The sequence below is a fragment of the Neovison vison genome, chromosome 12 (genome assembly GCF_020171115.1).
Source record: "Neovison vison isolate M4711 chromosome 12, ASM_NN_V1, whole genome shotgun sequence".
Classification (NCBI taxonomy): Eukaryota; Metazoa; Chordata; class Mammalia; order Carnivora; family Mustelidae; genus Neogale; species Neogale vison.
In genome coordinates this window covers 7,091,123-7,117,030 of record NC_058102.1, presented here as the reverse complement: position 1 = coordinate 7,117,030, position 25,908 = coordinate 7,091,123, and the positions used below count along the sequence as shown (strand labels likewise).

General features: G+C 48.6%; 2 protein-coding genes across 5 annotated transcripts in view; one reads left to right on the top strand and one right to left on the bottom strand.

Annotated features, from left to right (window-relative positions):
- The window catches only part of XRCC6 (X-ray repair cross complementing 6), a 59,998-nt gene that overhangs the window by 2,371 nt on the left and 31,719 nt on the right, over nucleotides 1–25,908 (top strand). For 2 of the 4 annotated variants that reach the window (XM_044227394.1, XM_044227392.1), the window contains exons 1-3: nucleotides 22,138–22,226; nucleotides 22,866–22,949; nucleotides 25,582–25,694. In XM_044227394.1, the coding sequence (XP_044083329.1) occupies nucleotides 22,874–22,949; nucleotides 25,582–25,694 (189 nt within the window). In that variant the 5' untranslated portion in view covers nucleotides 22,138–22,226; nucleotides 22,866–22,873. Of the gene's footprint in view, nucleotides 1–22,137; nucleotides 22,227–22,865; nucleotides 22,950–25,581; nucleotides 25,695–25,908 lie in introns of those variants that run through there. The other 2 variants (XM_044227393.1, XM_044227395.1) reach the window with 2 other exon arrangements.
- On the bottom strand, nucleotides 1,891–21,913 carry DESI1 (desumoylating isopeptidase 1). Its single transcript, XM_044227396.1, has 6 exons — nucleotides 21,623–21,913; nucleotides 10,143–10,164; nucleotides 9,129–9,198; nucleotides 6,680–6,789; nucleotides 5,882–6,004; nucleotides 1,891–4,379 (listed from the first exon to the last, which is right to left on the bottom strand). The coding sequence occupies exons 1-6, from the start codon at nucleotides 21,708–21,710 to the stop codon at nucleotides 4,289–4,291; spliced, it is 504 nt and encodes a 167-aa protein (XP_044083331.1). The 5' UTR covers nucleotides 21,711–21,913; the 3' UTR covers nucleotides 1,891–4,288.

Genomic DNA, 25,908 nt, shown 5'->3' with positions numbered 1-25,908 from the left:
TCTGACCATTCCTGTCTCTGGAGCGGCCCATTCCTCCCTGCGCTCTGAACACCCGGAACCGGCGGCGGGGGGTGGGGGCTTCTCTCCGGGCCCTCAGCTGATACACAACACACCTCCTCTTCCCTGACTCCTGCACTACCCCCCTCCCTGGTTTTCTGCTGCCTCTCACACCACCACATCCCCAGTCTGTTCTTTTTTTTTTTTTTTTTTTTTAATTTTTTATTTATTTGACAGAGAGAAAGATCACAAGTAGGCAGGGAGGCAGGCAGAGAGAGGGGAAGGGACAAAGACTCCCTGCTGAGCAGAGAGCCTGATGCGGGGCTTGATCCCAGAACTCTGGGATCATGAGCTGAGCTGAAGGCAGAGGCTTAACCCACTGAGCCACCCAGGTGCCCCCCCACCCCCCAGTCTGTTCTCAACACAGCAATCGAGCGTGTCATTTTCTGACCCACAGGGCCTGGCACCATCTGACCCACCAGGCTCTCCGGCCTCCACACCTTCCACCACGCCTCGGCTCTCAGGCTCCAGCCACTCCGGTCTCCTTCAGTCCTTCCAGTGTTCTTTACACTTGCTGCTCCCTCTGCCCGGAATGTTCTGTCACATCTGTCCTTTGTCAGTTAGGCCTCAGCTGATACATCGCCTTGTCACAGGGCTTCCCCCCATTCACGCACTCTGCTGCCACCTGGTTTGAATTCCTCCCCAGGGCTGTGCCACCTCACATGACCAAACTTCTCTCCCCTTTTTGTCTCCCAACCTCCCCAGAATAGAATCCCTGCAGGGGCCCTGTTGGTCCTGCTCACCACCATACCCCCAGCCCAGAGCCCAGGGCGGCTTCAAATATGCTCGGGCTATGTGATCTCGGAGCAGGCACTCTTAAGGACTCCTGCCTCTGAACATGCCAGCCACCACGGGGTGGGGGTGGGGGGAGAAAACAAGGCCAGCCAAAGCCACCTACCGTGTGTCCTCTGGGGAGCCAGAACCGTCTCCTCCAGCTAGCGTGCTGGAAAGACTCAGCGCCTCAACAGTGAGGTCTCACGGGTGTGGCGGTGAGAACACAGGACCGAGACTCCAGCGCTCAGCCACGGGCCACATGGGTAACTTCCTTTCTCCGCACCTGTCTCCCCAGCTGTAACAGGAGACCCGTAACCACATCTCAAGTCTGTCGCATGCTAAAGCACCTAGCACAGGCTCAGCCTGTGGAAGGTGCTCGCTCAAAGTGGGCGAGTACCGCTCCGAGAGCTCTCCACCCATCCCGACTTGCTCAGTGAGGTCACGGTAGCAAGGTGGGGAGAGATCCTTAGGGCCGCAGACACAGCCGATAGCCAAAATGAAACCAGAAGGGACACTTCTCGGTGAGGTCAGATGTCCTCTGATGGCGCATGTCCTCGGGAAGAGCTCTGAAGCTGGGGCCAGCAGACGGGGCTCTGAGTCTTATTCTACCACGGGTCACAAGGTGACACTGGGCAAGTGATATTCTCTCTGGGCCTTTTCCCCATTTTTTTTTTTTTAAGATTTAAAAAAAAATTTTTATTTGTCAGAGAGAGAGAGGGAGCAAGCACAGGCAGAGAGGCAGGCAGAGGCAGAGGGAGAAGTGGGCTCGGCTCGGCCGAGCAAGGAGTCCGATGCGGGACTAGATCCCCGGACTCCGGGATCATGACCTGAGCCGAAGGCAGCCGCTTAACCAACTGAGCCACCCAGGCGTCCCCTTTTCCCCATTTTTGTAAACCAATGATGAAAGTCATGCGTTCTTCCCTGCTAGCGTCACTTCTAATCCATAAGGCTTACGACCAAGCAAAGGCAGACGATCCAGACTCAGCAAGGTTAAGCTCAGAGGCAGACAGAAGCCTGGCTATGTTGGACGCATACCATGACCTTGAGACACTACACAAATGCAGCAGGCAGAAATGAGTTTATTGCATTAGAAAAAACACCAAAGAAACCAGCAAACACCTCCATACGAGACAGTTATTAGTAGTTTGACTTTAAGGGCGAAAAGGAATCTCAAAGGTACAGCTTTATTTTGGGGAGGGGTGATGGTCTCATCCGTCCTCTTTCCCTGTCCCTTTAAACCAACGGACCTCAACGGAGGGGTCCGCCGTATGATACGATCACACACATGGCTCAGTTTTCGCTCTGCTTGCCTCGCACACCCATGTGGAGCTAGCTGGTCACAATGAGCCCGCTCCTGGGGTTCTGGGATTGACCAAGACATGTGAGGATGGGGTTAGGGGTTGTAGCCTGAGCCTAGGCTTCCAAAATGAGTGACAGGGGGACTTGGATGAGGCGAGAGAGCTTGGCTTCATGGAGAGCTCTGAGAAGACCCCACAATCCCCAGGGCACAGGCATTGGCACAGATGGCTGCTGGGCATGGAGGGGGCTTTCAATGAACCGAGCGACTCAGTCTCTCAGGGTAGCACTTTGGCTAACTTCTCCTGGGCCTGGAGTGACTGCTATTAGGAGTGAAGCCAGCTGAGCCTGGGTATGGGGGAAAAGGGGGTGAAGCCTGTGGTGCCCAGTGCCCTCTGGATAGAGCTGAGAGTTCTGGGGGGAGAGGTCTGGAGCAGAAGCCTGGACGAGACGGCTAGGCGAGGCAAGCCGGAACAGGAGAGAAACTGGGCGGGAGGCAGGGCGAAGGCCTCCACCAACAAGCTGCCCTCCTGGGAGGGAGAAATCCAGCCTGAAACCCATTCTCCATGAGCCCAATTCTGCCAGTAGGTCCACATTAAGTACAGTCTCTGCTGGTTTCTGCTCTCCAAAATGACCCTTGACATCAAAGCTGGTCACTGTGGAGGTGCCCCTGGTCAGGTCACAGACCAACACGAAGGGAGAAAACCATCTTTTCCGCTAGCTGAGACCCCCATGGTGCCACCTGCTAGGACTAATGGCAGAGACGGGAGGGGATGAGGCCAGAGATGAGTAGCAGCTTTCTGAAAAGCAAAGGCACCTGCTACGGGCCAGACCCCAGGAAAGAGAACATAATTCAAGTGTGAGGAGAGGCAGGAGCTGTGGCGGGAGCAGCCCACAGATGCCAGGGCTGGGACTCAGGGACCCGGCCGTTCTACATCCCTTTGCCACACTCACTGCCCCCAAACTTAAGAGAGGCACGTGAAAAAAAGGAATCGGAGAGCCTCTCCAGAGAAGAAACGTCCAGATTGTTCCTCCCTATAAGCTCCTGCCACGGCTCATTAGGAAGGTGCCCAGGCAGGCTCTCAACAATGCATCCTTCAAGTCCTAACGACAACGGAAATAACATGTGCCTTCAAAACACATTGTGGATAATGTAAAAAAATCTCTATTGGAAACAATTCACCATTTTCTTGCCACCTTAATTCTGCATTATTATTCTTTCTACATCAGGGATAGTTTCCTAGAGCAGGGAATTCTTCCTCCTTGGTCCCTAGCCGAATATTGCATATTGGTTTGGGCACTGGAGGGGGGTATAGTGACTGCAAATAACCTACATTATTACTTGTAGACAAAAGGCCTGGGTCTCTGGCGCTCCAGCCCAAACCTCCACCGGGACAGGCCAGCTACGCCGAGGAAGAGCAGCCCGCGGGCAGCTAGGCAGGTTCTCCGAAATTGATGTCAGAGGATTGGCAATCGGTAGGTGGAAGGAAGAATGGCTTTATCCTGTACTCTCTGGCCCGACACTTGCTGTCACTCTCCCTCGATCCTGAGGCTTCTGGTCGCTCCAGGCCTGGCCCTGTGGCCTTGCTTGGAGTAGGGAGGGACGGTGAGAGAGGTTGTGGCTACAGAGTTCACTCGGGTTGGCTCAGTCTTCCTGAAACTGGTCTCAGGTGCACCTAGTCCTTTGGTTCATTTAAAAACCAGAGTCACTGCTTCTGGGATGTCGCAACTGGTGCTTCACGGATGTCGTAAAACTCACCTGGGTCTCCCAGGTGGTGACAACCTGGGTAGAGCACGGGCGGTCTGTGGAAAGAGGTGCTAGGTCGGGGCTCCCCCAAACTGTGCCTCCTGCCTTCTGCTGAAACCAACCCCTCCCTTTCTCCAGTGTGGAGGACGCTCAGGAAGCAGCGTCAGAAGTGAACTCACAGACAAGACAGCCTTAATAAATTAGTATAATACTATTAGAAGGGATGGCATTTTGTTCTGTTTCTTAGCAGCATTGTCCTACATGCAGCCTGATGACATCCTTCCCTGGGAAATTTAAAAAGCCGTCCCCTGGTTGTTAGCTCTGATGTAAAATTATAAAATAGAAATCTGGTAGGGTTTGTTTTGTTTAAAAAGGAAAAGCCCCTGTGAGGCAGGGCGGTCCCATGCAGTCTTGTTAGCTTTGGCCGTTGGGTGGGCCCACAGGGCTCCCTTCAGGAGGCTGAATCCTGGGGTCCAGGAAGGTCCGTAGGGCTTGTCCGAAGGGCCTGTGGAGAAAAGAGACCCAGGGGCTGGGGTGGGCTGGGTGCAGGCCGTCACAGCTGCGCCCACGGGGGCAGGGGTGCCACCAACCAGGAAGAAGGACAGCACAACCTCATTCAGTTTTGTCACCTGCCCCGCAAGTGACGTTCATCAGGGGGGCTCTCGGGATAGCCTGCTCTGCCCTTTTACCCTTGGGGTCCCCGCCTCAGGAGATGCTGCCATCTCAGTACCTCCACTGCTAGATTCTGGTTAGCTTGGTGGCTTGAAAAAGCTGGCGACACACAGGGAACTAGAGCTTTCTGACCTTTCTGTACCAGAACATTGCCAATACTGGAGTCTGAGAGATTTTCCAAAATTCCTACAACCTTAAATCAGGGAACCACGACACATCTCAGTTATTGGCCTTCTTTTTCTTCAGTGGACAGTGCCCTTTTTGAAAATCAAGTCCAGATTTGAAGGGAATGAAGCATTCTCGAGCATAAGCAGATGAAACTAAGATATATCAGCCCTAAACCAGACAAGTCCTGGAACTCCGCGCATCAAATAACAGCAGCAAGAACATTCCAGCTGCTTCTACTTGCTTAGGGCCCCCTAACCCAGATTCCTTAGCAACGCTTACTACCTCGGACCTTTAGCAAGTCTGTGGGGTTCAACACATCCACTGAAGAACACGCAGGAAGGACCAGGCCCGGGAGGGCTCTCCCCACCAGGACACAGCAGCCCTGTTTCCTCTGCGAGTTTTTCCTGAGGGTTTCCTACCCACGTGTGGAAAACACCTCACCCGGCCGAGCCTGCTAAACCTGTCAGGACCTCTGGTGGACAGGGCCCCAGTTCAGGAGAAACTGAGTCAGAGTCAGCAGGTGGGACAGGGTCCTGGAGTGGGTAGAGGCTGCCTTAACATATTCGACAGCCAAGACAGGGAAGGGTATGATGGATTTGGGTGTGCGGGCCCTTTTAGGGGACATTTGAGACTGGGACGGCTACATCAGATGGGAGGGCTGACTGGGTGCTACAGAGGCCAGGAGGAAGTTGTCTTTGAGGGCCTCAAAGAGCTCACGGTACAGAGGAAGCAAGACCAATAAATGACATTTACAGAGTAAGCCCCCATACTAATGCTCCGATCTATCCTTCGCTTGTCCGTGTAAAAGTGTTTTATATTCATGTGCTTCTGGGGAGGGGCCTGCCTCATGAGCAACATGGCAGACAGATGCCTGGACGGTGTGTCAGTGCCCTAGCTTGATTCGAGCGGGTTCCTAAGTCCTGTGGTTGCACTCCGGCCAGGGCAGAGCAGGTCCAACTCCAGGGAGGGTGAAGGTCGCACAGGCGGGGACCAGGGACTGAGGGAATGGTGGCGGCCCCTGCTGGCAGGTGCCATCACAACGGGGCACACCTCCCATGGGAGGATTCTGCTGAGAGCCGGGGAGGGCACACGTGGGCCAGACCCGAGCACGGGCCTGGGCCGTGAACAGGGCTTTCAAGGGCAGGGCCAGAGACCGAGGCCACTTACGTGGATAGAATTTCAGAGGGAAGGTCGGTGATGTAAGAAGGGATCTTCCGCCCAGTCAGGAACTGCACCACTTCGTTGGTGAAGGTGTTACAGTTGTTTTCAAAGACATTGTAGGACTCTCTCCTGTGCGTTGTGGGAAAGGTTTGGAGAACAGATCAGAGGGGCAGCGAGCACGTATGTGCAACAACTCAACCCAAGTAACGGCATGGCGAGCACAGCTGAGTACGTGCCCTGGGATTCTCCTTCTCTCTTACACTCCAGAGGGCTGCTGGATTTGCCGCCGTGGACTATAAGACCCCAGTTTTTAAGGGAAGATGGAAATAAAAATATATGGCTCCTCTACTGTTTCAGGAGAATCTTTGTATTCACCAAAGCAGAGCTCAAGGGTTACAGCTGAACGTTTACAACCGTGGATTAAAGCTTCTTGAAGAGAGAACCTACTCAAGGTTGCATATCATCCCAACCCCTCCACAAACCCTGTTTTTGACTTTTCAGGACAAGGTACTTGCCCAGTATGGGCTGTGAGTAGCAGCTGCTGATTTGAGTCCGGAGGAATAAATAGCCCTTCCTGCCCTCAGAGTTCTGGCAGAAGGTAGGCTCGGACGGACCACGAGCCTTGGAGCAATGCTGAGCTCTCCCTGGGGGCAGAACTGCCTTCTCTCCAAACGTATTCAGCCAATACTGGGCCAGACCTTGTGCTGAGTGCGCTAGAGGATGGGAGCTGCTGGCTGTCCTCCAGGGCCTGTTATCTAGTCGGGGGACAGACAGTGACTAACCACCGCCCGTGTCTCCACTCACCGGAACAGAGACTCCCTCAGGGAGGAGAGGTACTCCTGAAAGAGTTCTTCTGTGACTTCCGTGCTCCCCACATCAACCACAGAGTCTGGGGGCCCAAGCAATGTCCCTCCCTAAAAGAGCCAACCCAAAGAAAGTCATTAAGTCACTATCTCCACTGAATTTTTTTCATGTGGCTTCCCATGGAAGGCCACCAACGCTCTGTTCCAAAGACGTTTAACTTTCAGAGCACCCAGGGCAGACGAAGAGTGTTATATCCTATCGGATCAGGCTGCAATGGTTTAAGAGCTTCCCGTCAATGCTCCACTGCCACATGCTGGCCATGTGGCTAAGAAGCTGGGCTGCTGGTTTCTGGCGGGGCCTGGGGAAGCCGAGTCTCTGGACGGCCAGACCCTTTATGCTATCTACTCATCTGGTTGATTAAAAAAATAGAAATCCAAAAAAAAAAAAAAAAAATCCAGAACCTGCAGTCTCCCTTTGTCTCCAACATGCCTGATCCCAAGGGCACAACAGGATAATCAGAAATGGCTAGCACTTGACAGGCCATCTTTCTAGGCCTACATTTAAGTGTCTACGGCCAGTTTTCTCTTGTGACACACTTGATATCTCTGGGAAGACAGAAAATGTGAAGGACTCTTGAGAGATCTGGTGGGCTGGCAAATACTTTCACAGCTCAGTTCTATTTTGATCTGTGAAGATAATCTAATAATGGTGATAGGGTTCCCCAGGCAAGGGAGTTAATGGGCCATGGAAGGCCTACAGAAAACCCTCTGCCATGGGTTAACAGACTGCCACAGAAGACCAAAGGAGAGACTGAGGCCAAGGGGGAAACCGGCCAAGGGTGAAGCATCAGATCACTGGGGAGGACAGAGCTGGGAAGGGGCTGGGGAAGTAAGGGAGAGGACTCCTGAGCAGAGCTCCTAGAAAAGATCATTCATTCATGCAACAGCTATTAAGCACCTACTGTGTGCATGACATTGTTCTAGGCACGGGGGAAAGCGTGGCGAGCAGGGTAACTACGGTGGTCCAAGAATAATGGTCTCAGAATTGTAAGAGACTAAAAGGTCACTAGTTGAGTCCCTATCATTCACTCATATGACAAACACGCATTGAGAACTTACTAGATGCTGGCCTTACGCTAGGCACTTGGGGTATGATGGGGACAAAACAGATGAGATCCTTGCCCTCATGGAGCTTATAGTCTAGCAGGAAGGCAGACCAAAAAAATCCCATAAACCAATGCATAATTATGAGCTGCAATAAGGGTCTTACTGGAAAAATACAGAGCACCACCAGTGTGTACGACAGGGGACCTTTCCAGTCGGATGGGTTTGGGAAGATTTGCCTGAGAGACTAACACTGAACTCAGATTTGAAGGACGGAGAGGCAGAACCAGGTGAAGGATCAGGGAGGTGGGCTTAGGAGTGAGAGCTTAGTGAGAGCTAAGTGAGAGTTTAGGATCCAATGTCCATGGAATGTTCCAGAAATGAGAAGGGGGTGGGGGTGGGGATTGGGAAAAGGCACCACCTGAAAAGGTCATGCAGAGCTGGAGACCGAGACCGGATCAGAGAGGGCCCGGAGGCCAGGTTAAGCTTGCTGGGTTTTATTCCAAGAGCAGTAGGGGGAGTTCTGACAGAAACAGGGGAATGCCATGATCAGATTTTCATTTTGGAAAAGATCACTTCGCCCCCTGGGGGGAGTCCTGACGGAGGGGGAGCAGAGGTACTTCTGCGGTCCAGGCTAGCTGTGAGGGTGGCATGGACGAAGGTGAAAGCTCTGGAAACAGGGGAAGAGATGAAGAGAGAGACTGACTTAAGATACATTTACAAGGTGGAATTAACTGGGCTTCATGAAGGGTTTGTTAGAGAAGGTGACGAACTGGCGGGAGGAAGAAATCAAATTGCCTTTTTCCATTTATGAGTACCAAGATGAATGCTTGCCTGGTCTTTGCTTGACTACCTCCTGTGAAAACCCTTAGATAGCTCGGAGAGGAATTTCTCGGAAAGATGCATGGACTTTAGAGGCAGAGAGTCCTGACTTATACCCCGGTGCTACTTACTGGCCCTATAACTTGGGGCAACACATTTTACCTCTCGGAGCCCTCATCCTTCAGCTGAACACTGGCTAAGTTCCTACTATGAGCTAGGCACTGAGCTGGTGACGGGGACAGAGGGCGAGACACAGTCTCAGGTCACAAGGAGCTGACACACAGCTCCCTGCAGAGACTCAGGAACGGTTCATCTACCGTATCACACTCGGTGGGACCCAGAGGGACCCCCAAATGCCAAGGGAGCAGAGAGGAAGCTAGGGAAGGGTGTTCTTGAGCTTGAGTCTTAAGGTAGTTACGAGGAACTATGCCACAGGCCAACATCCACTGGGCTAAAAGCCAGACATACAGAGTGGGGACCCCAGGGACCTGAGACGGGGGAAGGGTGTGAGGGAAGCCACTCACTGGGGGACAGCTGGAGATACCACCAACGCCGAAGTAGAACTCATCCTTGTGCACAACTATGGAGGTGTGCCTGCAATGCAGAGAAGTGAGTCGGTAAGCCAGAAAACTTAAAACTGGTCTGGGAAAAAGCAAATACCACACTGGAAGGAGAGTAATTTCTGCCCAAGGATAGGACTTACAAGGTCAACAGCCTGATGTAACTAACCAAAGGCATAAATATCCTCTCATCTTTGGCACTACTAACATTTGGGGCTGGAGAACTCTTGACTGGGGGGCTGTCCTGTGTATTCTAGGAAGTTTAGCAGCATCCTGACCTCCCCCCACTGGACGCCAGGAGCACCCCGCCCCCACCAGCTGTGACAACCAAACCTGTCTCCAGACTCTCGTCTGGATTGTTCTTGGGAGAAGAACTGTCCTCCTGGAGAACCGCTGCTATAGATGATGTCAGCAGAGGGCAGGCCCTGGATTCACCCTGACACTGAGAAACCGTTAGCTGACCTACGGTTTCCTCCTTCATGGAACTGAGAACCCAGCGACCATCTTGTCTGACAGGGAAGGATCAAGGACAGAGGCACCAAAGTGGACGAGTTTCAAGACAGACATGTGGGGCCCTTGAGACTTCTGTAGTTAGAAAGCCTTGGTTGGGCGGGTGGGCACATCATCCTGCCTTTCTTTGGAGCAGGGTTTCTCAACCTCAGCACCACTGCCATTTTTTGGATAATTCTGGATAATTCTTTGTTGTAATGGCTGTCCTATGCATGGTAGGATGTTTACAGCAGCAACTCCGGCCTCCACCCACCCATCAAAAATATCTCTAGACACTGCCAAATGTCCCTGGGGTGAGAGTCAGGGCACAAGATTACCCCTGGCTGAGAACCACCACTGCTTTAGAAGTCAGAAGTTTGATGGCAGGGAGTGCTCGGTTTCAAGCTGGAAGCTACAGAGACCTGAACCGCACAGGTACCGCTTTGTTTCAGAAACTAGCCAATCCATGTAGAGTCCCACCCAACTTACCAGATGCCTTCCAGTTGTTTCCCTGTGGAGAAAAGAAGAGATTTAGCCACTTTGGGATCAGACTAAATGTCCTCTCAGCCTGAGTAAATTCAGAACATCACCCAAACCCAGAGTAACCCAGGGGGTACCTGGGTGACGCAGTCGGTTAAGTGTCTGACTCTTGGTTTCAGCTCAGGTCATGATCTCAGGGTCATAGGATTGAGTTCTGCACTGAGTGCAGGGTCTGCTTAAGACTTTCTCTCCCTTGGGGCACCTGGGTGAGTCAGTCCTTAAGCCTCTGCCTTTGGCTCAGGTCATGGTCCCAGGGTCCTGGGATGGAGCCCCACATCTGGTTCCCTGCTCAGCGGGAAGCCTGCTTCTTCCTCTCCACTCCCCCGCTGCTTGTGTTCCCTCTCTGGCTGTCTCTCTCAAAATCAATCAATCAATCAGTCAATCAATCTTTGGGTGGGAGCGCCTGGGTGGCTCAGTCGTTAGGTATCTGCCTTATGCTTGGGTCATGATCCCAGGGTCATGGGATTGACACCCACAACGGGCTCTCTGCTCTGCCGGAAGCCTGCTTCTCCCTCTCTCTCTCTCTGCTTGTGTTCCCTCTCTGTCAACTAAGTACATAAAATCTTAAAAAAAAAAAGGGGGAAGAATTTCTCTCTCTTGAGGCAAAACAAAACAAAACAAAACAAAACTCCCTCCCTCTCTGAAATAAATAATCTTAAAAACAAACACACCCAGAATAACCTATTAAAAACCTCTTGGGAGACTTTCTAGGAATGCAGTTCTCCTCCAATAAGGTCCTTAGGTCCTGATACAGGTATGTCGTGTTAACTAGAATGCAAGATAAAAAACACTGGTACAGATGTCCCCCAATTTTGTGTCTTCTTTTTTTTCCCTTTCAGGGTAAATTCAACTTCGCCTTTTTATTTTTACTTTTTAAACTTTATTTATTTTTAAAGATTTTATTTATTTAGGGGCGCCTGGGTGGCTCAGTGGGTTAAAGCCTCTGCCTTCAGCTCAGGTCATGATCCCAGGATCCTGGGATTGAGCCCCACATCAGGCTCTCTGCTCTGCAGGGAGCCTGCTTCCTCCCCTCTCTCTCTCTGCCTGCCTCTCTGCCTACTTGTGATCTCTCTCTCTCAAATAAATAAAATCTTTAAAAAAGAAAAAGATTTTACTTATTTATTTGACAGGCAGAGATCACAAGCAGGCAGAAAGGTAGGCAGAGAGAGAGAAGGAGAGGCAGCCTTCCCACTGAGCAGAGAGACCAACTCGGGACTCGATCCCAGGACCCTGGGATCATGACCTGAGTCAAAGGCAGAGGCTTTAACCCACTGAGCCACCCAGGTGCCCCAACTTTGCCTTTTTAATTTCTTTGTCTCACATACAGAGACAACAGAACAATGGTATAAAAAGACTATTATCCATTTCTTCATTGAGCATATGTGAGGTGAAATCCTTCAGGAAAGGACAGAGCAAAACTTGACAACACCATCCATCTGAATATTCAATCCAGATGTATTCTATACCTCCATATGGCATAAATGATGTTAGGTATGGAAATGAAAATATGAACAGATCACTCTCCTGCCTGTAAGGAGCCCAAAGACAAATGGAAAGAGAGACACACACATAACTAAGTAAAATACAATGTTGATAGGCTCTCATTACAGAGTGGTATAATTACAGGGTGCTAAAAATAAGATGTTATATATAATAAAGATAAGGAAACTTTATAAGCAGCAATTCAACCAGGGAACAAGTACGGGCAGGAGTGGACCTTTCTGCCGGAGGGAATATGTGCAAATGCACAGTTGTGATAAAGACAGGTTAGAGAAAAAAGTGCGGACATGGGGACAGGAGAGAAAGCGGCTAGCAGGGGCACCAGCAAAGTAGGGTAAGCCCGGACAGAAGGCTGCCCTACACTGTGGGGGCATTTGTGGTTGTTAGGCTGTAGAGTGCCTCGATTAGATCCATGTTTTTATTTTTATTTCTTGTTTTTAAAGATTTTATTTATTTATTTGACAGACAGAGATCACAAGTAGGCAGAGAGGCAGGCAGAGAGAGAGAGGGAAGCAGGCTCCCTGCTGAGCAGACTTACCCCGCCCAGATGAGGGGCTTGATCCCGGGACCCTGGGATCATTACCCAAGCCAAAGGCAGAGACTTGAACTCACTGAGCCATCCAGGTGCCCCTGGATCCATGTTTTTTAAAAAGACATCTACATCTTGTAAGAGAACTGTAGGGGCACCTGGGTGGCTCAGTGGGTTAAGCGTCCAACTCTTGATTTCAGCTCAGGGCCTGATCTCAGGGTCCTGAGACTGGGCCCTGCAACGGCTCTGTCCTCAGCGGAGAGTCTCTTAAGATCTCTCTCTACCCCCACTCCTCCTCTCCTCTTGAAACAATAAAATAAAATACAGCATCACAGTGTATGGTACCCAGAATTTTGATACATGGAGACTATACTAGGTACAACGGCCTTGGGGAGAAAGGTAAAGACCTCCAAAAGATAAATTTTACCTTAGTATATGTGCTGCCGAAGCAAGCACGATAAATTTTACCTTAGGATTGGTAGTAAAATCTAAGAAGAGGTTTCAGTATGTAAGCAATTAACATGAAATACTGTATCTATTTTCAATACAAACATTTCATTCCCTGTTAGTGTTGCCAGGCTAAATGCAGTAACAAGGAAAGAAAAGGTAGCAGAGTTCTGTCTCTTCTTCAGTTAGGAGACCAGTGTGCTTTTCACTAAAAGACCTGCTACTTTGGCCCACAAAGCCCAAACGGACAGAGGGATTCAGGCTGGGGTTTCTGAGGTAGCTCCCTAGACTGTGGGGCAGGCTCTGCCCTTATCCAAACTGAGCTGAAATCCCACAGAGGTGGCTGAGAAACAGACTGGAGGCCACATGGCCCTGGTCACACACTTAGGACAAGCGTCCTCAAAGGCAGCTCCCGCAGACGTACATCCTTTCTCATCCTTACTCTCAGTTATCCTTATTCTTACGACATCCTTATGCACTGGAGTAGGGCAAATATTTATTAACATCATTTTACAAACAGGTAAATAAAGAGGCATGGTTTGTCTGGCATAAAAGCGAGGAGGAGAAACCACGATACGCCAATGTACTCGTTGGAGCAGTTCAGGGAGAAACATAAGGGCAGTTGCTCAGCAGCCTGTTCTTGGGAGGAAAAGAACAAGGGCCATGGTCTCCTCTGTCAAGTGACAGCCATTGCAAAGTGGAACTAAACTGATTTTTAAAAATTTTGTGGGCCAGGGGCGCCTGGGTGGCTCAGTGGGTTAAACCTCTGCCTCCGGCTTGGGTCATGATCCCAGGGTCCTCTGCTCAGCAGGGAGCCTGCTTCCTCCTCTCTCTGCCTGTGTCTCTGCCTACTTGTGATCTCTGTCAAATAAATACATAAAATCTTTTTTTTTTTTAAGATTTTTTATTTAAATACATAAAATCTTAAAAAAAATTTTTTTTTGTTGACCACACTGGGGCGGGAGTGAGTAGGAGGTGGTGATTTGAGACTGAATTAGGTCACAGGGCCATTTTGGAACATGAATTAGGCTCAGTGGATATTAGCACACTACAGAAGCAGATTATTTTCCCATTAGGATTTCGTCAGCAGGCCCAAGAGTGGGTGGGTCAGATGCCTGCATGTCTCCAAGCTTGCTGGAACATCTAGGGCACGGATTTCAAGGGCTATGAAGTATGCACATGAAAACAAATGGAAGGCAGGGATATCAGTCCTGTTTCCATCAAGAGTAACAAAGAATGCAGAGTGAGGTCTGCATTAGTCAGCATTCCACTGACTGTGAAAGAGGTGAGTTAGGATACAAAAGCCAAGGAGAAAATACTGCATCCTGGCACGGGTGGCACATAGACATACACGCTGATTGCAGGACAGGCTCGAGATCAGCCCCTGGAATCCTGCTGGTGTTCAGCAAATGTCTGTTTGGTGATGGGGCAGCACGGGCTCTGTGCAAGTAGCATTAGGTCACCGGTGTAAATCGAATGCAGCCCTAGCTCACCTCCCATATTCCTCTAATGATAGTGTTTTTATTTATTTTGTTTTAATTCCAGTTAACATGCAGCGTTATTGATAGTGTATTTATTTATTTTTAAGATTTTATTTTTTATTATTAAAAAAATTTTTTTAAAAGATTTTATTTATTTATTTGACAGAGATAGAGAGAGAGATCACAAGTAGGCAGAGAGGCAGGCAGAGAGAGAGGGGGAAACAGGCTCCCTGCCAAGCAGAGAGCCCGATGCGGGGCTCGATCCCAGGACCCTGAGATCATGATCTGAGCCGAAGGCAGAGGCTTAACCCACTGAGCCACCCAGGCACCCCTAAAAAAATTTTTTTTTAAATATTTTATTTATTTGACAGAGAGAAATCACAAGTAGGCAGAGAGGCAGGCAAAGAGAGAGAGGAGGAAGCAGGCTCCCGCAGAGCAGAGAGCCCAACGTGGGGCTCAATCCCAGGACCCTGGGATCATGCCCTGAGCCAAAGGCAGAGGCTTTAACCCGCTGAGCCACCCAGGCGCCCCTAAGATTTTATTTTTAAGTAATCTCTACACCAAATGTAGGGCTTGAACTCACAACCCCAAGATCAAGAGCCACATGCTCCTCCTACTGAGCCAGCCAGGCACCCCTTGATAGTGGTTTTAATTGGCAATGCTTTTTTTATATTAAAACATTTTTTAGGTTTATTTACTTATTTTTAGTACTCTGCACCCAGTGTGGGGCTCGAACTCACAACCCTGAGAATGAGTGGCACGCTCCTCCCACTAAGCCAGCCAGGCGCCCTTAACTGGCAATGTTTTCTTTCTTTTTTTTTTTTTTTAAAAGATTTTACTTATTTATTTGACAGAGAGATTACAAGTAGGCAGAGAGGCAGGGAAGCAGGCCCCCTGCTGAGCAGAGAGCCCGATGTGGGACTCGATCCCAGGACCCTGAGATCATGACCTGAGCCAGCCAGGCGCCCAACTGGCAATGCTTTAATCTGCTAGTTGCCTCAGCACCTGCCAGATTACCAGCCACGTGAAGGGGTTAATGTAATTTACAAAATCAGCTTGCTCTTCTCTGGGGCCACTGGATAAATATTGAATCTAGGTGGGAAAGAGGTAAAAGGAAACATTTGTATAACATAAGTGGGCCTCTGTGCCAATATTGTAAAGAAAAATAAAAGGCTATTGGCAGGAGGGCTTTCCCTTCCTTTAGGCAGAGAAAGGTTATCACAAAATCAAATGCAGTGCATTGTTAAAAACTGAGAGGGTATTTTATTTTACTTTATTTATTTATTTTTAAGATTTTATTTATTTGACACAGAGGAAGATCACAAGTAGGCAGAGAGGCAGGCGGGGGGTGGGAAGCAGGCTCCCTGCTGAGCACAGAGTCAGATGGGGTTCGAACCCAGGACCCTGAGATCAGGACCTGAGTCGAAGGCAGAGGCTTAACCCACTGAGCCACCCAAAGGCACCCCAAAAAACTGAGAGGGTATTTTAATTAAAAAAAAAAAAAGTAGGTTTAAAACTACTTGATATTCCGGGGCGCCTGGGTGGCTCAGTGGGTTAAGCCGCTGCCTTCGGCTCAGGTCATGATCCCAGGGTCCTGGAATCGAGCCCCGCATCGGGCTCTCTGCTCAGCCAGGAGCCTGCTTCCTTCTCTCTCTCTCTCTGCCTGCCTCTCTGCCTGCTTGTGATCTCTCTCTGTCAAATAAATAAATAAAATCTAAAAAAAAAAAAAAAAAAAAAACTACTTGATATTCCAATGCTAGGATTCCTTGGAGTCAGTACAGGATTCTTTCCTCATATAAAATAAATGACTTAGGAGTTCTTTTCCTCAGTACTGAGAGAGTTCCCTTTAACTCTTGCTTGTTTTCATTAGTCAGGCCTTGTAGCAATGCTTTGAGGTAAGTCTGCAACATTCCGCCATTCAGCTAGGCTATATTTACTGAACACCGGTCACGGTGCTAGACTCTGGATAAATCCATAGAGTTCTTGCCCCCAGTGGAGCTTCCAGTCCAGTTCTTGGGGTGTGTGAACGCTGATGAGGAAATAAGCAATTACAGGGGTGCTTGGGTGGTTTAGCCAGTGAAGCATCTGAATTTTTTTTTTTTTTAATCTGACAGAGAGATAGAGAGCACAAGTAGAGAGTGCGGCAGGCAGAGGGAGAGAGAGAAGCAGGCTCCCTGCAGAGCAAGGAGCCCAATGCAGGGCTTGATCCCAGGACCCCTGGGTAGATGGTAGATGCTTACCGACTGAGCCACCCAGGTGCCCCAGCAGCTGGCTTGATTTCGGCTCAGGTCATTATCTCGGGGTCAAGAGATTGAGCTCCATGTTGGGCTTCGTGCTGAGTATGGAGCCTGTTTAAGATCCCCCCACCCCAAAACCACCGCCCTGCCACCACCCCACCCTGCTTGCAAGTGCTCGCTCTCTAAAAAAGAAAACAATTAGGGGCGCCTGGGTGGCTCAGTGGGTTAGGCCGCTGCCTTCGCCTCGGTTCATGATCCCAGGGTTCTGGGATCGAGTCCCGCGTCGGGCTCTCTGCTCGGCGGGGAGCCTGCTTCCTCCTCTCTCTGCCTGCCTGCCTCTCTGCCTACTTGTGATCTCTCTCTGCCAAATAAATAAATAAAATCTTTAAAAAAAGAAAAAAGAAAAAAATTATGAAATAGAATGATGAATGCGATTAAAGTGGAGCATAGGATGTTATGAGCACATACTGGGGACATGTGACCAAGATTTGTGGGGTAGGGGTCAGGGAAGTTTTCCTAGAGAAAGAGACATGTTAGTTGAGACCTCAAGGATGAGCAGAAGTTAGCCAGGCCAAGAGGAAGTGTTATGGCAGGCAGCATAGCTTTTGAAGAGCAAAGATGTGCTGAACAGGGGGTGCCTGGGTGGCTCAGTGGGTTAAGCCTCTGCCTATAACTCAGGTCATGATCTCAGGGTCCTGGGATCGAGCCCCATGTCAGGTTCTCTACTCAGAGGGGAGCTTGGTTTACCTTCCCCCCAACTGCCTACTTGTGATCCCTGTCAAATAAACAAACTCTTTAAAAAAAAAGTTTTTATTTATTCATTTGAGGGGGGGCACATACAGGCAAGTGAGAGCAGGAGCTGGGGGAGGGTCAGAAAGAGAGGAAGAGGCAGACTGTCCCTTGAGCAGGGAGCCCCAGGACCCGAGGATTAAGACCTGAGCCAAATGCAGATGCTCAACTGACTGAGCCACCCAGGCACCCCTCAGAATTCATGTTTTTTACTTCATTACTATTTGTATTACAGAATTAAGCAAAGAACTAGGTCTAAAGTAAAATCTCAAATATTCATTAGATTGCATTCTGCCAAGAAATGAATATGTTCTATATCCTTCTGTCTTTAAACCTGAGAACAATTTTGAGATAGGCTTCTGGAAAAAAATAAAAAATATGGGACGCCTGGGTGGCTCAGTTGGTTGGACGACTGCCTTCGGCTCAGGTCATGATCCCGGAGTCCCGGGATCGAGTCCCGCATCAGGCTCCCAGCTCCATGGGGAGTCTGCTTCGCTCTCTGACCTTCTCCTCGCTCATGCTCTCTCTCACTCTCTCTCTCTCAAATAAATAAATAAAATCTTAAAAAAAAAAAAGAAAAAATAAACATAACCCTGAGATACGTGCATGCACACAAAACTTTAGATTAGAAAACAATCAACAAATATATTCTTATCACAATTGGAAAAAAAAAAAAACCCCAAGCACCTTTGCATTTGTCTCTATGTCCTTTAGCACTGAAAAAGGTCATGAAATTTAAAGAACAGCCAAAATTATCAAGAGGAGGAAGTTAAAGGATAATTATTATAGCTAATTATCTTGGGCAAATGGTATATTACGAAAAAGAGGTGTAATCAGCTGTCTATTAGAACGCTAAGGATAAATCTGGGACCATTTCATGAAGGACAGTCGACCAGAAATACCTTCATGTGAAGCAATTATTCTAAGAGACTGGACACTGGATGGGATATAACTGTGGCGTCTACAGTGGAGGAGAAGGGAATTACACTAGGCTTTCTCCAGTCCAGTCATGACTATAATAGAGCTAGAGGGGTCTTTTTTTTTTTTTAAAGATTTTATTTATTTATTTATTTATTCGACACAGAGAGAGAGACAGACAGACAGCACACGCACAAGTAGGCAGAGCGGCAGGCAAAGGGAGAGGGGGAAGCAGGTACCCTGGGCTCCATCCCAGGACTCTGGGATCATGCCTTGAGCTGGAGGCAGCCACCCAGGTACCCCTAGATGGCGTCTTTTAATGAGGAACCATCATAACAAGAATAAGGTACAACTGATGAGGCCACACTAATTTAATATGGCAAAATGAGTATGATGAGTAATGATCATAAATCCATAATTATGAATGGCACAGAAACACTGAACACAGATCCTTTTCTCATCCAAATTTGAAACACTTGACCAAAGATGCTTTTACAAACTTGAAAAATTATAAAGGGACACGTTCCACAGTAGAGGGGATATAACAAAATGATTGCCAACACGAGCCCTGAAAGTCAGAATGCTTGTGTTTATAACCTAGCCCTGCCACGTACCAGCTGTGTGAGCAGGGACTAGTTTCTTTTTTGGCAAGGGGTGTGGGGGCAAGTCTCTTTACGCCTTATGTCTCAGGTTCCTCAAATGAAAAATGGAAGTAATCACAGGACCTACCTCATAAAACTATGGTGAGGATTGTAACACACACAAAGTACTCAGAAAAAAAGTGTGTGGCTCATGGGAAGTTCTCAACAAATGCAAGCTATTAATATGCTTCTGGAAGTCATATAGCAAAAATCAGGAAACAAGTGGACTTTTTAAAGGTTCAAATATATTTGGGAATGGGAAATCAATACACTGGGACATACCCCACTTTAAGGTTGGTGATGTTTGGACAGGGTGAACCAGTAAGGCAATGCCCATTTTCCAAAAGTTTCCAACTCTAGAAAGTAGTGATTATTAGCTTTGATAATCCTTTCATTACTTTTGCAAAAGCCATAAAAGCAATATGGGAGAAAAGGGATAGAGAAGAGAGAATTAAATTTGCAGGCAAGGTGATGTTCTCAGAAATACCATTGCGGGCAGATGTGCCAAACTGGTGAAGTTCCCATTTTTGCCTGTGATCCTTCTAAGATTTCTCATCTATTAAAAAAAGGAGGGGGAGGGGGCCTGTCTGGCCCTCCCCCTTCAGTTAGGGCAGTTTTCCCTTCACCCATGATACTCCACAAAGGCCTTCTTTCAGTTCCAGGACAAGGCCAGGCTCTATCCTACCTCCCAGCCTTGGCAGATTGATCTTCCTCATGCCTAGAACACTAGAACTCCCTCACCACCCTCCTGTGACTACTACTTGATCCTTGACTTCCCAACTTAAGTCACTCCTTCTGATACCCTTAAAGTCTGGTTTCTCTTGTTACTTTCAATCTCAGCACCCTGTTTTCTTCTTGCATGGCCTAACACTTACAACATCCCCGGTGAGCAGCTCCAAGATGGCAGTGAACATTTTGCTCAATATATTGTCCTCAGTTAAGCTTAACACATGGACTAGCACCTAGCAGGCACTCAAAAAACAATCTATTGGGCGCCTGGGTGGCTCAGTGGGTTAAGCCGCTGCCTTCGGCTCAGGTCGTGATCTCAGGGTCCTGGGATGGAGTCCCACATCGGGCTCTCTGCTCGGCAGGAAGCCTGCTTCCCTCTCTCTCTCTCTGCCGGCCTCTCTACTTGTGATCTCTGTCTGTCAAATAAACAAAATCTTAAAAAAAAAAAAAAAAAACTATTGAATGAATCACATAGCAGTGATTCCCTAAGGGCATTTATAGCTATGACCAAAGAAACCAAATAATGGCTCCGTTCCAAGAAGTTTAGTTGGAACTTGACTGATGTAATCTGTTAGTGATTAGCACCTTCCTCCATGACTTTGTAAGTTTTGCTTTCAACTTTGCCTTAGTCATTTTAACAACTGGTGATCTGGGCCCAAACTTCTAGCCAACAATGGCCTGGCTACATAACAATTATCTGAAGAGCTTATTAAAAATGCAGATTTTTGGATCAAAATTCCAGAAGATTCTTATTTAGTACCTGTGTAACGAGGCTCTAGAATCCATAAATTTAAAACTTCGCTTATTTTGAATAAATATATGTTGCAGTACACAATTTGAAAGGTACAAAAAGTTTACAGTGAAGTCTCCCTTCTATTCCTGTCCTCTGGCATCAAGTTCCCCTTCCCATAAGTTACCACTATTTCAATTTCTTGTATATTCTTCCAGATGATTACCTGTCTACAGGAGCATGTATAAATCCTTTGTTTTAAACACACCGAATATTTAAAGAACTGTTCCAACTTTTGTTTTCCTCTACTTCCATTGAACAAAACTTGTTGAAAGTGAAGTGATCTGTATTTTTAACAAGCATCCCAGGTGATTCTGAGGTAAAGCCAACCATCAGTAACCATTCACTGGCCCAGGGTTAAGGGATTAAGCACAACTCACTATGATACCCCAGAAACTCAAGGTCATTGAAAAGATGCCTCCCAAGTAGTCTTGTTACTTGACTTCGGCCCTCTTGCCTTACCAAGATGAACTAAAACACTCTCTAACGAGTCCATAAAAGTAAGGAAAAACTAGCCATTCAAATGGATGCTGCCAAAGCTGTTCAATTTTTCAATTCCTGGAATCCTTCCCCGCCCAGAATCAACTGCAATCACAAACGCGACAACTCCTATGTTAGAGGAGACCTTTCGGTATTTGGGTTATAATGAGGTTTGACATGTGGCGAACTAGGGCTGATGTTCTCTTCTGGTCGGTAAGTAGTTTAATGGAGCACACCTGAAATACGTCCTTTACTAACCCTTACTGACACAACAGTATCCAGTCCTCCCCTAGAATTGCTTTCTAACCATCTGGACAAAAGCAATTAACTTAAAAACTGCTGAGAAGACCGCACTGTCACTCGAATTCGGGCTCCAGTAGCGGACCTGACTTCACCTCCACCTGGGAGCCATGGCTGGGTCCCCGGGCGGCTCTAGCTTCCTACTCCCATCTACCCCAGAGACTGCAGAGTGTCCTTCTGGCACGGAGGGAAGGCTCTCTAAGGGCCACCGGGGATCTCCGCAGTGTCCCCTCCACCACGAGGGGCACCGCGCAGTAGGCATCCTCATCTCCCCTACACTCGGTGGAAGAAGGAGTGTAAAGGGCTCCCGAAGTGGGGCAGGGGAGCCGCCGGGCTGCAGCGCCGGCTCACCCCACGGCTCGCAGGGGGCAGCGGGAGGGCGTGACTCTCCTCCATCCCTTCCTCCTGGATTCAAACGCGAAGTCGGGAAAGTGGCGCTCCAGGGGCCCGAACCTCAGACCTCTCCCTTCTCCACTCGCGCTTTCCTGCATCCTCTGGGCCCCGCGTCCCCACCACGAGCCGTGGTCCAGGCCTCCCTACCTCTGCCGGCCGTCCCGGCACCCTCTTGCCCGCCCCCAGCCCCCTCACCCAGCATGATGGGGCTGAGCCGCCGGGCCAGGCCCTTGGACAGGTCGTACACGTAGAGCTTCACCGGATAGAGATTCGGCGGCTCCATCGGGACCCGTGGCGGCGGCTGCCACGAAGTCCCTCAGGCACCCGGCAGCGGCTTGGACCTTCCCGTACCCGACGGGGGAGGGGAGCGGAGGGAGCGGGGGGGACCGAGCCCAGGCCCGGCCTGAGGGGCGGGGGAAAGGCGGCCCTGCGCTACACGCGCCCCCGCGCCCGCCACCGGCAACGACTACTGTGAGGTGACAGAGCCGGGACGGGCAGGGTCCGCGCGGAAGAGGGGGCGGGGGCGGGGGCGGAGACGCACTCTTGCGCATGTGCTACCGTCCCGACGGACGGCGAGGGGCGGGGTTTCGCGGAAGGGGGCGGGGCTTTCGCTCACGGGCTTGGATTCGTTCGAGACCTTAGTGGAAAGCGGGTGGGGGAAGTGGGCGTGTCAACTTGAGGAGGAATGTGCGCGCTATGCGTGATGACGTAACGGGCGTTGATTGGGAGCGCGAACTGGAGCCCTTGCGAGCGTGGCGCCCCGCCTTTTGTCCAAATTGATCGCTTCGTTGTTTCTAAGGTAGGCAGTTCGGGCTTTTCGCTTTGTCCCTTGCTTTCCGGCCGGGGCTGGCCTCAACGTGCTTCGCTCACTTAGTCTTGCGCGCCCCTCTAGCCTCCCCGCGAGGCAGCGTCAGCACGAAGTGTGCAGACCCGCGGGGTAGAGACAGATTCTGGTTCCCGTCCCCTCCTCCGTGGGAGGCGGCACCTGGCCTTGAGGCCAGCCTGCAGTGAGGCCCTCTCGCTCCGCGTGGCTGGCCCAGGAGTTGGGGGAAATTTGGGGGCGGGATGAGCACAGTGGGTCCGCTAGAGTATCTATTACCCCGGAGCAGGAATTCCCTGGGTCCAGATGGTGCTGGAGGCCAGACGGGACCTTCAGGTTGGGCTGCCCCAGCACCCCAGTCAGTCGGAGGGCCGCTACCAGCCCTGAAGCGGCCCTGAGGGATAGCGGAGGTGAGGCTGCCGCTGGAATGATGCCTCCGGCCGTATACTAGTACATCTCAGTTACTGAGAGCTCTGGAGGCAGCAGGATCCAGCATCCACATTCCTCACCAGTAACCTTGAGACTTCAGGGCGGATCTCATAGGAGCCTAGGAGTCGATATTTTTAAGGGTTAAATTTGCTTCTTACTGATCATAACTTTCTTTCACCTGGTGAGCAGTAAACAATATGTCAGGTTGGGAGTCTTATTACAAAAACGAGGGCGATGAGGAAGAAGAACAAGAAGAGGGACTTGAAGCAGGAGGTAAGTGACTTCAACGTGTGCGCAGTTCTGCGTATGACTTTACCTGTCTCTGCTGTCTAATGGCTTACCCTGCCCTCCCCAGAGAATCTCAAATGCTTTTCTTCCTTTGAACTTTGCAGAGCTATCCAAGGCTCTTTTACTCAAGTCCTACTCCAGTGCTTGAGACATTTGTAGCCTTCAACTTTTACTGGGTTCTGGTAGGTAGACATCTGTTGAGCTCCAGTCAATGACCCTGAACATTGGTACCTTTTGTCACCTTAGGTGGCTCAGGGAAGACCCTTCCTCACTCAGGAGAGTTGTTTTACTCATTGTAGGACCTCAGTATAAAAATGTCTTCACCCTACAATAACTGCAGCAACCAAAGCGAAAACGTGAGCAACACAGTTACGAGATTCATTCTCTCACCATGGTCTCAGGCATGGTAGTAACACAAAGGATAAAGGAAGAGAAGTCAGGGGTACATGTAGTTTACATACTGGTGTATTTAAGTCCTGGGTAAAAAAATTTTAAAGTGTTTTTACTAAAAGCGAGAAACACAGGAAATGTATAACATAAAAGAAAATTTGCTGTAATCTACTGCCCGAACACTACTACTGCCAGCTTTTTGGCATTTTGCCTTTTCCTTCATTGAAGGAAGTTTCCTTCATCTTTCATTCTGATATTTCTTAACTATGTATGTCTGCTTTTCTTTGTGTCTGATTTTTTATAATCATAGTGAATATATGTTTTTTCATTTTCATTTGCACCAGTCTTCCAAAAACAATTTTAAACATAGATTTTGTGTTCTGCCTTTTTTCCTTAGTATATTATAGATATATTTTCCCATGTAACTACATATATGTCATCTTTATAACTCATTTTAAACGTACTGTAATTTTTTCAGTCTGCTTCCCATTGGACATTTTAGTTACTTTCAATTTCTTTTTTTTTTTTTATTAAGATTTTATTTATTTATTTGGCAGAGGGAGAGAGACACACACAGCAAGAGAGGGAACAAAGCAGGGGGAGTGGGAGAGGGAGAAGTAGGTCTCCTGCTGAGCAGGGAGCCTGATGTGGGGCTCGATTCCAGGACCCTGGGATCATGACCTGAGCTGAAGGCAGACGCTTAATGACCTAGCCACCCAGGTGCCCTATTTTCAATTTCTGACTTTAATGAAAAACATTGTTGTGGAAAATTTTGTATAAGGGGTTTCCCATATCTTATGTTCTTTAGATTGCTAAGAGGTAGAATTCACTGGGTCATGATAGAATTTTTGTACAAACCATAAGAGACTCTTAATCTCAGGAAACAAACTGAGGGTGCTCTAAGAGGGGGTGGGAGGGATGGGATAGCTGGGTGATGGGCATTGGAGAGGCTGTGTGCTATGGTGAGTGCTGTGAATTGTGTAAGCCTGATGAATCACCGCCATGTGCCCCTGAAACAAATAATACATTATATGTTAATAAAAATAAATTAATTAAAATTAAAAAAAATTTTGTTTAGGGCTCTTGACCCGTAATTGCCGTATTGTTTTATAGATGGGAAATTACATTTATTGTATTAAAAGCAGCAGTGTGAAAAAAAGGGAGACAACCAGACATTTTATGTGTTTCTTTTTTTTAAAGATTTTATTTATTTATTTGAGAGAGAACACAAGAGAGAGATTGAGCAGGGAGTGAGCAGGCAAGGACAAGCATGGGGGAAGGGCAGAGGGAGAAGCAGACCCCCGTTGAGCAGGGATCCTGACTGGGGCTCGATCTCGATCCCGATCCCAGGACCCTGAGATCATGACCTGAGCCAAAGGCAGACACTTAACTGACTGAGCCACCCAGGAGCCCCCATTTTATGTGTTTTTATAAAAAACTCTGCATCGCCTATGATGCCAGAAAGGAAAAAAGAACACCTGAATCTGATGATGAACCCTCTCTAGGTCCTCAGTAGGAAAGACAGAGGATTGTGTCAATTTATACCGAAAGAGTGCAGTCAGCAAAATCCAGAAAGTGGAAAACTGTATGTAACACAACATTCTGGTTCTTTGGCAAATAAGTTATAAGACAAAAAAATGGAGGGATATCTATAGATTAAGAGGTTTCAAATACTTATTTTTTCTAAGCAGGCTCCATGCCCAGTGTGGAGCCCAACTGGGGGCTTGAACTCACGACCCTGAGATTAAGACCTGAGCTGAGATCAAGAGTCCCATGCTTAACTGACTGAGCCCCCCAGGTGCCCCCCGAAACTTAATTAAGTCAAAACTAGTGTTTAGGAATGTTCACTAGGATGATAAAACTAAAGAGGAAATAAGGAAATGATTTTTTTTTTTTTTTGAGATTTTATTTATTTATTTGACAGAGATCACAAGTAGGCAAAGAGGCAGGCAGAGAGAGAGGAGGAAGCAGGCTCCCCAGAGTGGAGAGCCCGATGCGGGGCTCGATCCCAGGACCCTGGGACCACGACCTGAGCTGAAGGCAGGGGCCCTAACCCACTGAGCCACCCAAGTGCCCCAGGAAATGATTATTGAAAGTCAGTTTAGTGGTTACTCTTTGGAGGAGGGTGGGCATTGTAATGGGCTTTTTTCTCTTTGTTTTACATGAATAATAAACATGATAAATATGACCACAGTGCAAACATTTTCTTCTGTTTTCCCCCCCATAGGAGAATATACATACTCAGGAAGAGATAGTTTGATTTTTTTGGTTGATGGTTCTAGGGCCATGTTTGAATCTGAGGGTGAAGATGAAATGACTCCTTTTGACATGAGCATCCAGGTAAGACGACCTGCTATTTAATTTAAAAAAAGGAAATAAGGAGAGGAAGAAAAAAGTATTAACACTACTCTAAAAATTATGGACTCTTTGAAAAATTTGTGAATGATCGATGTTGGTTAGCTTCTCCCAGGATGGCTGCATGTACTCTGAGCTAAAAAAAAAAAAGTAGCAGCGCTGGAGAATAGATCCATTTTATTTTGTGTTTGGACTTCAG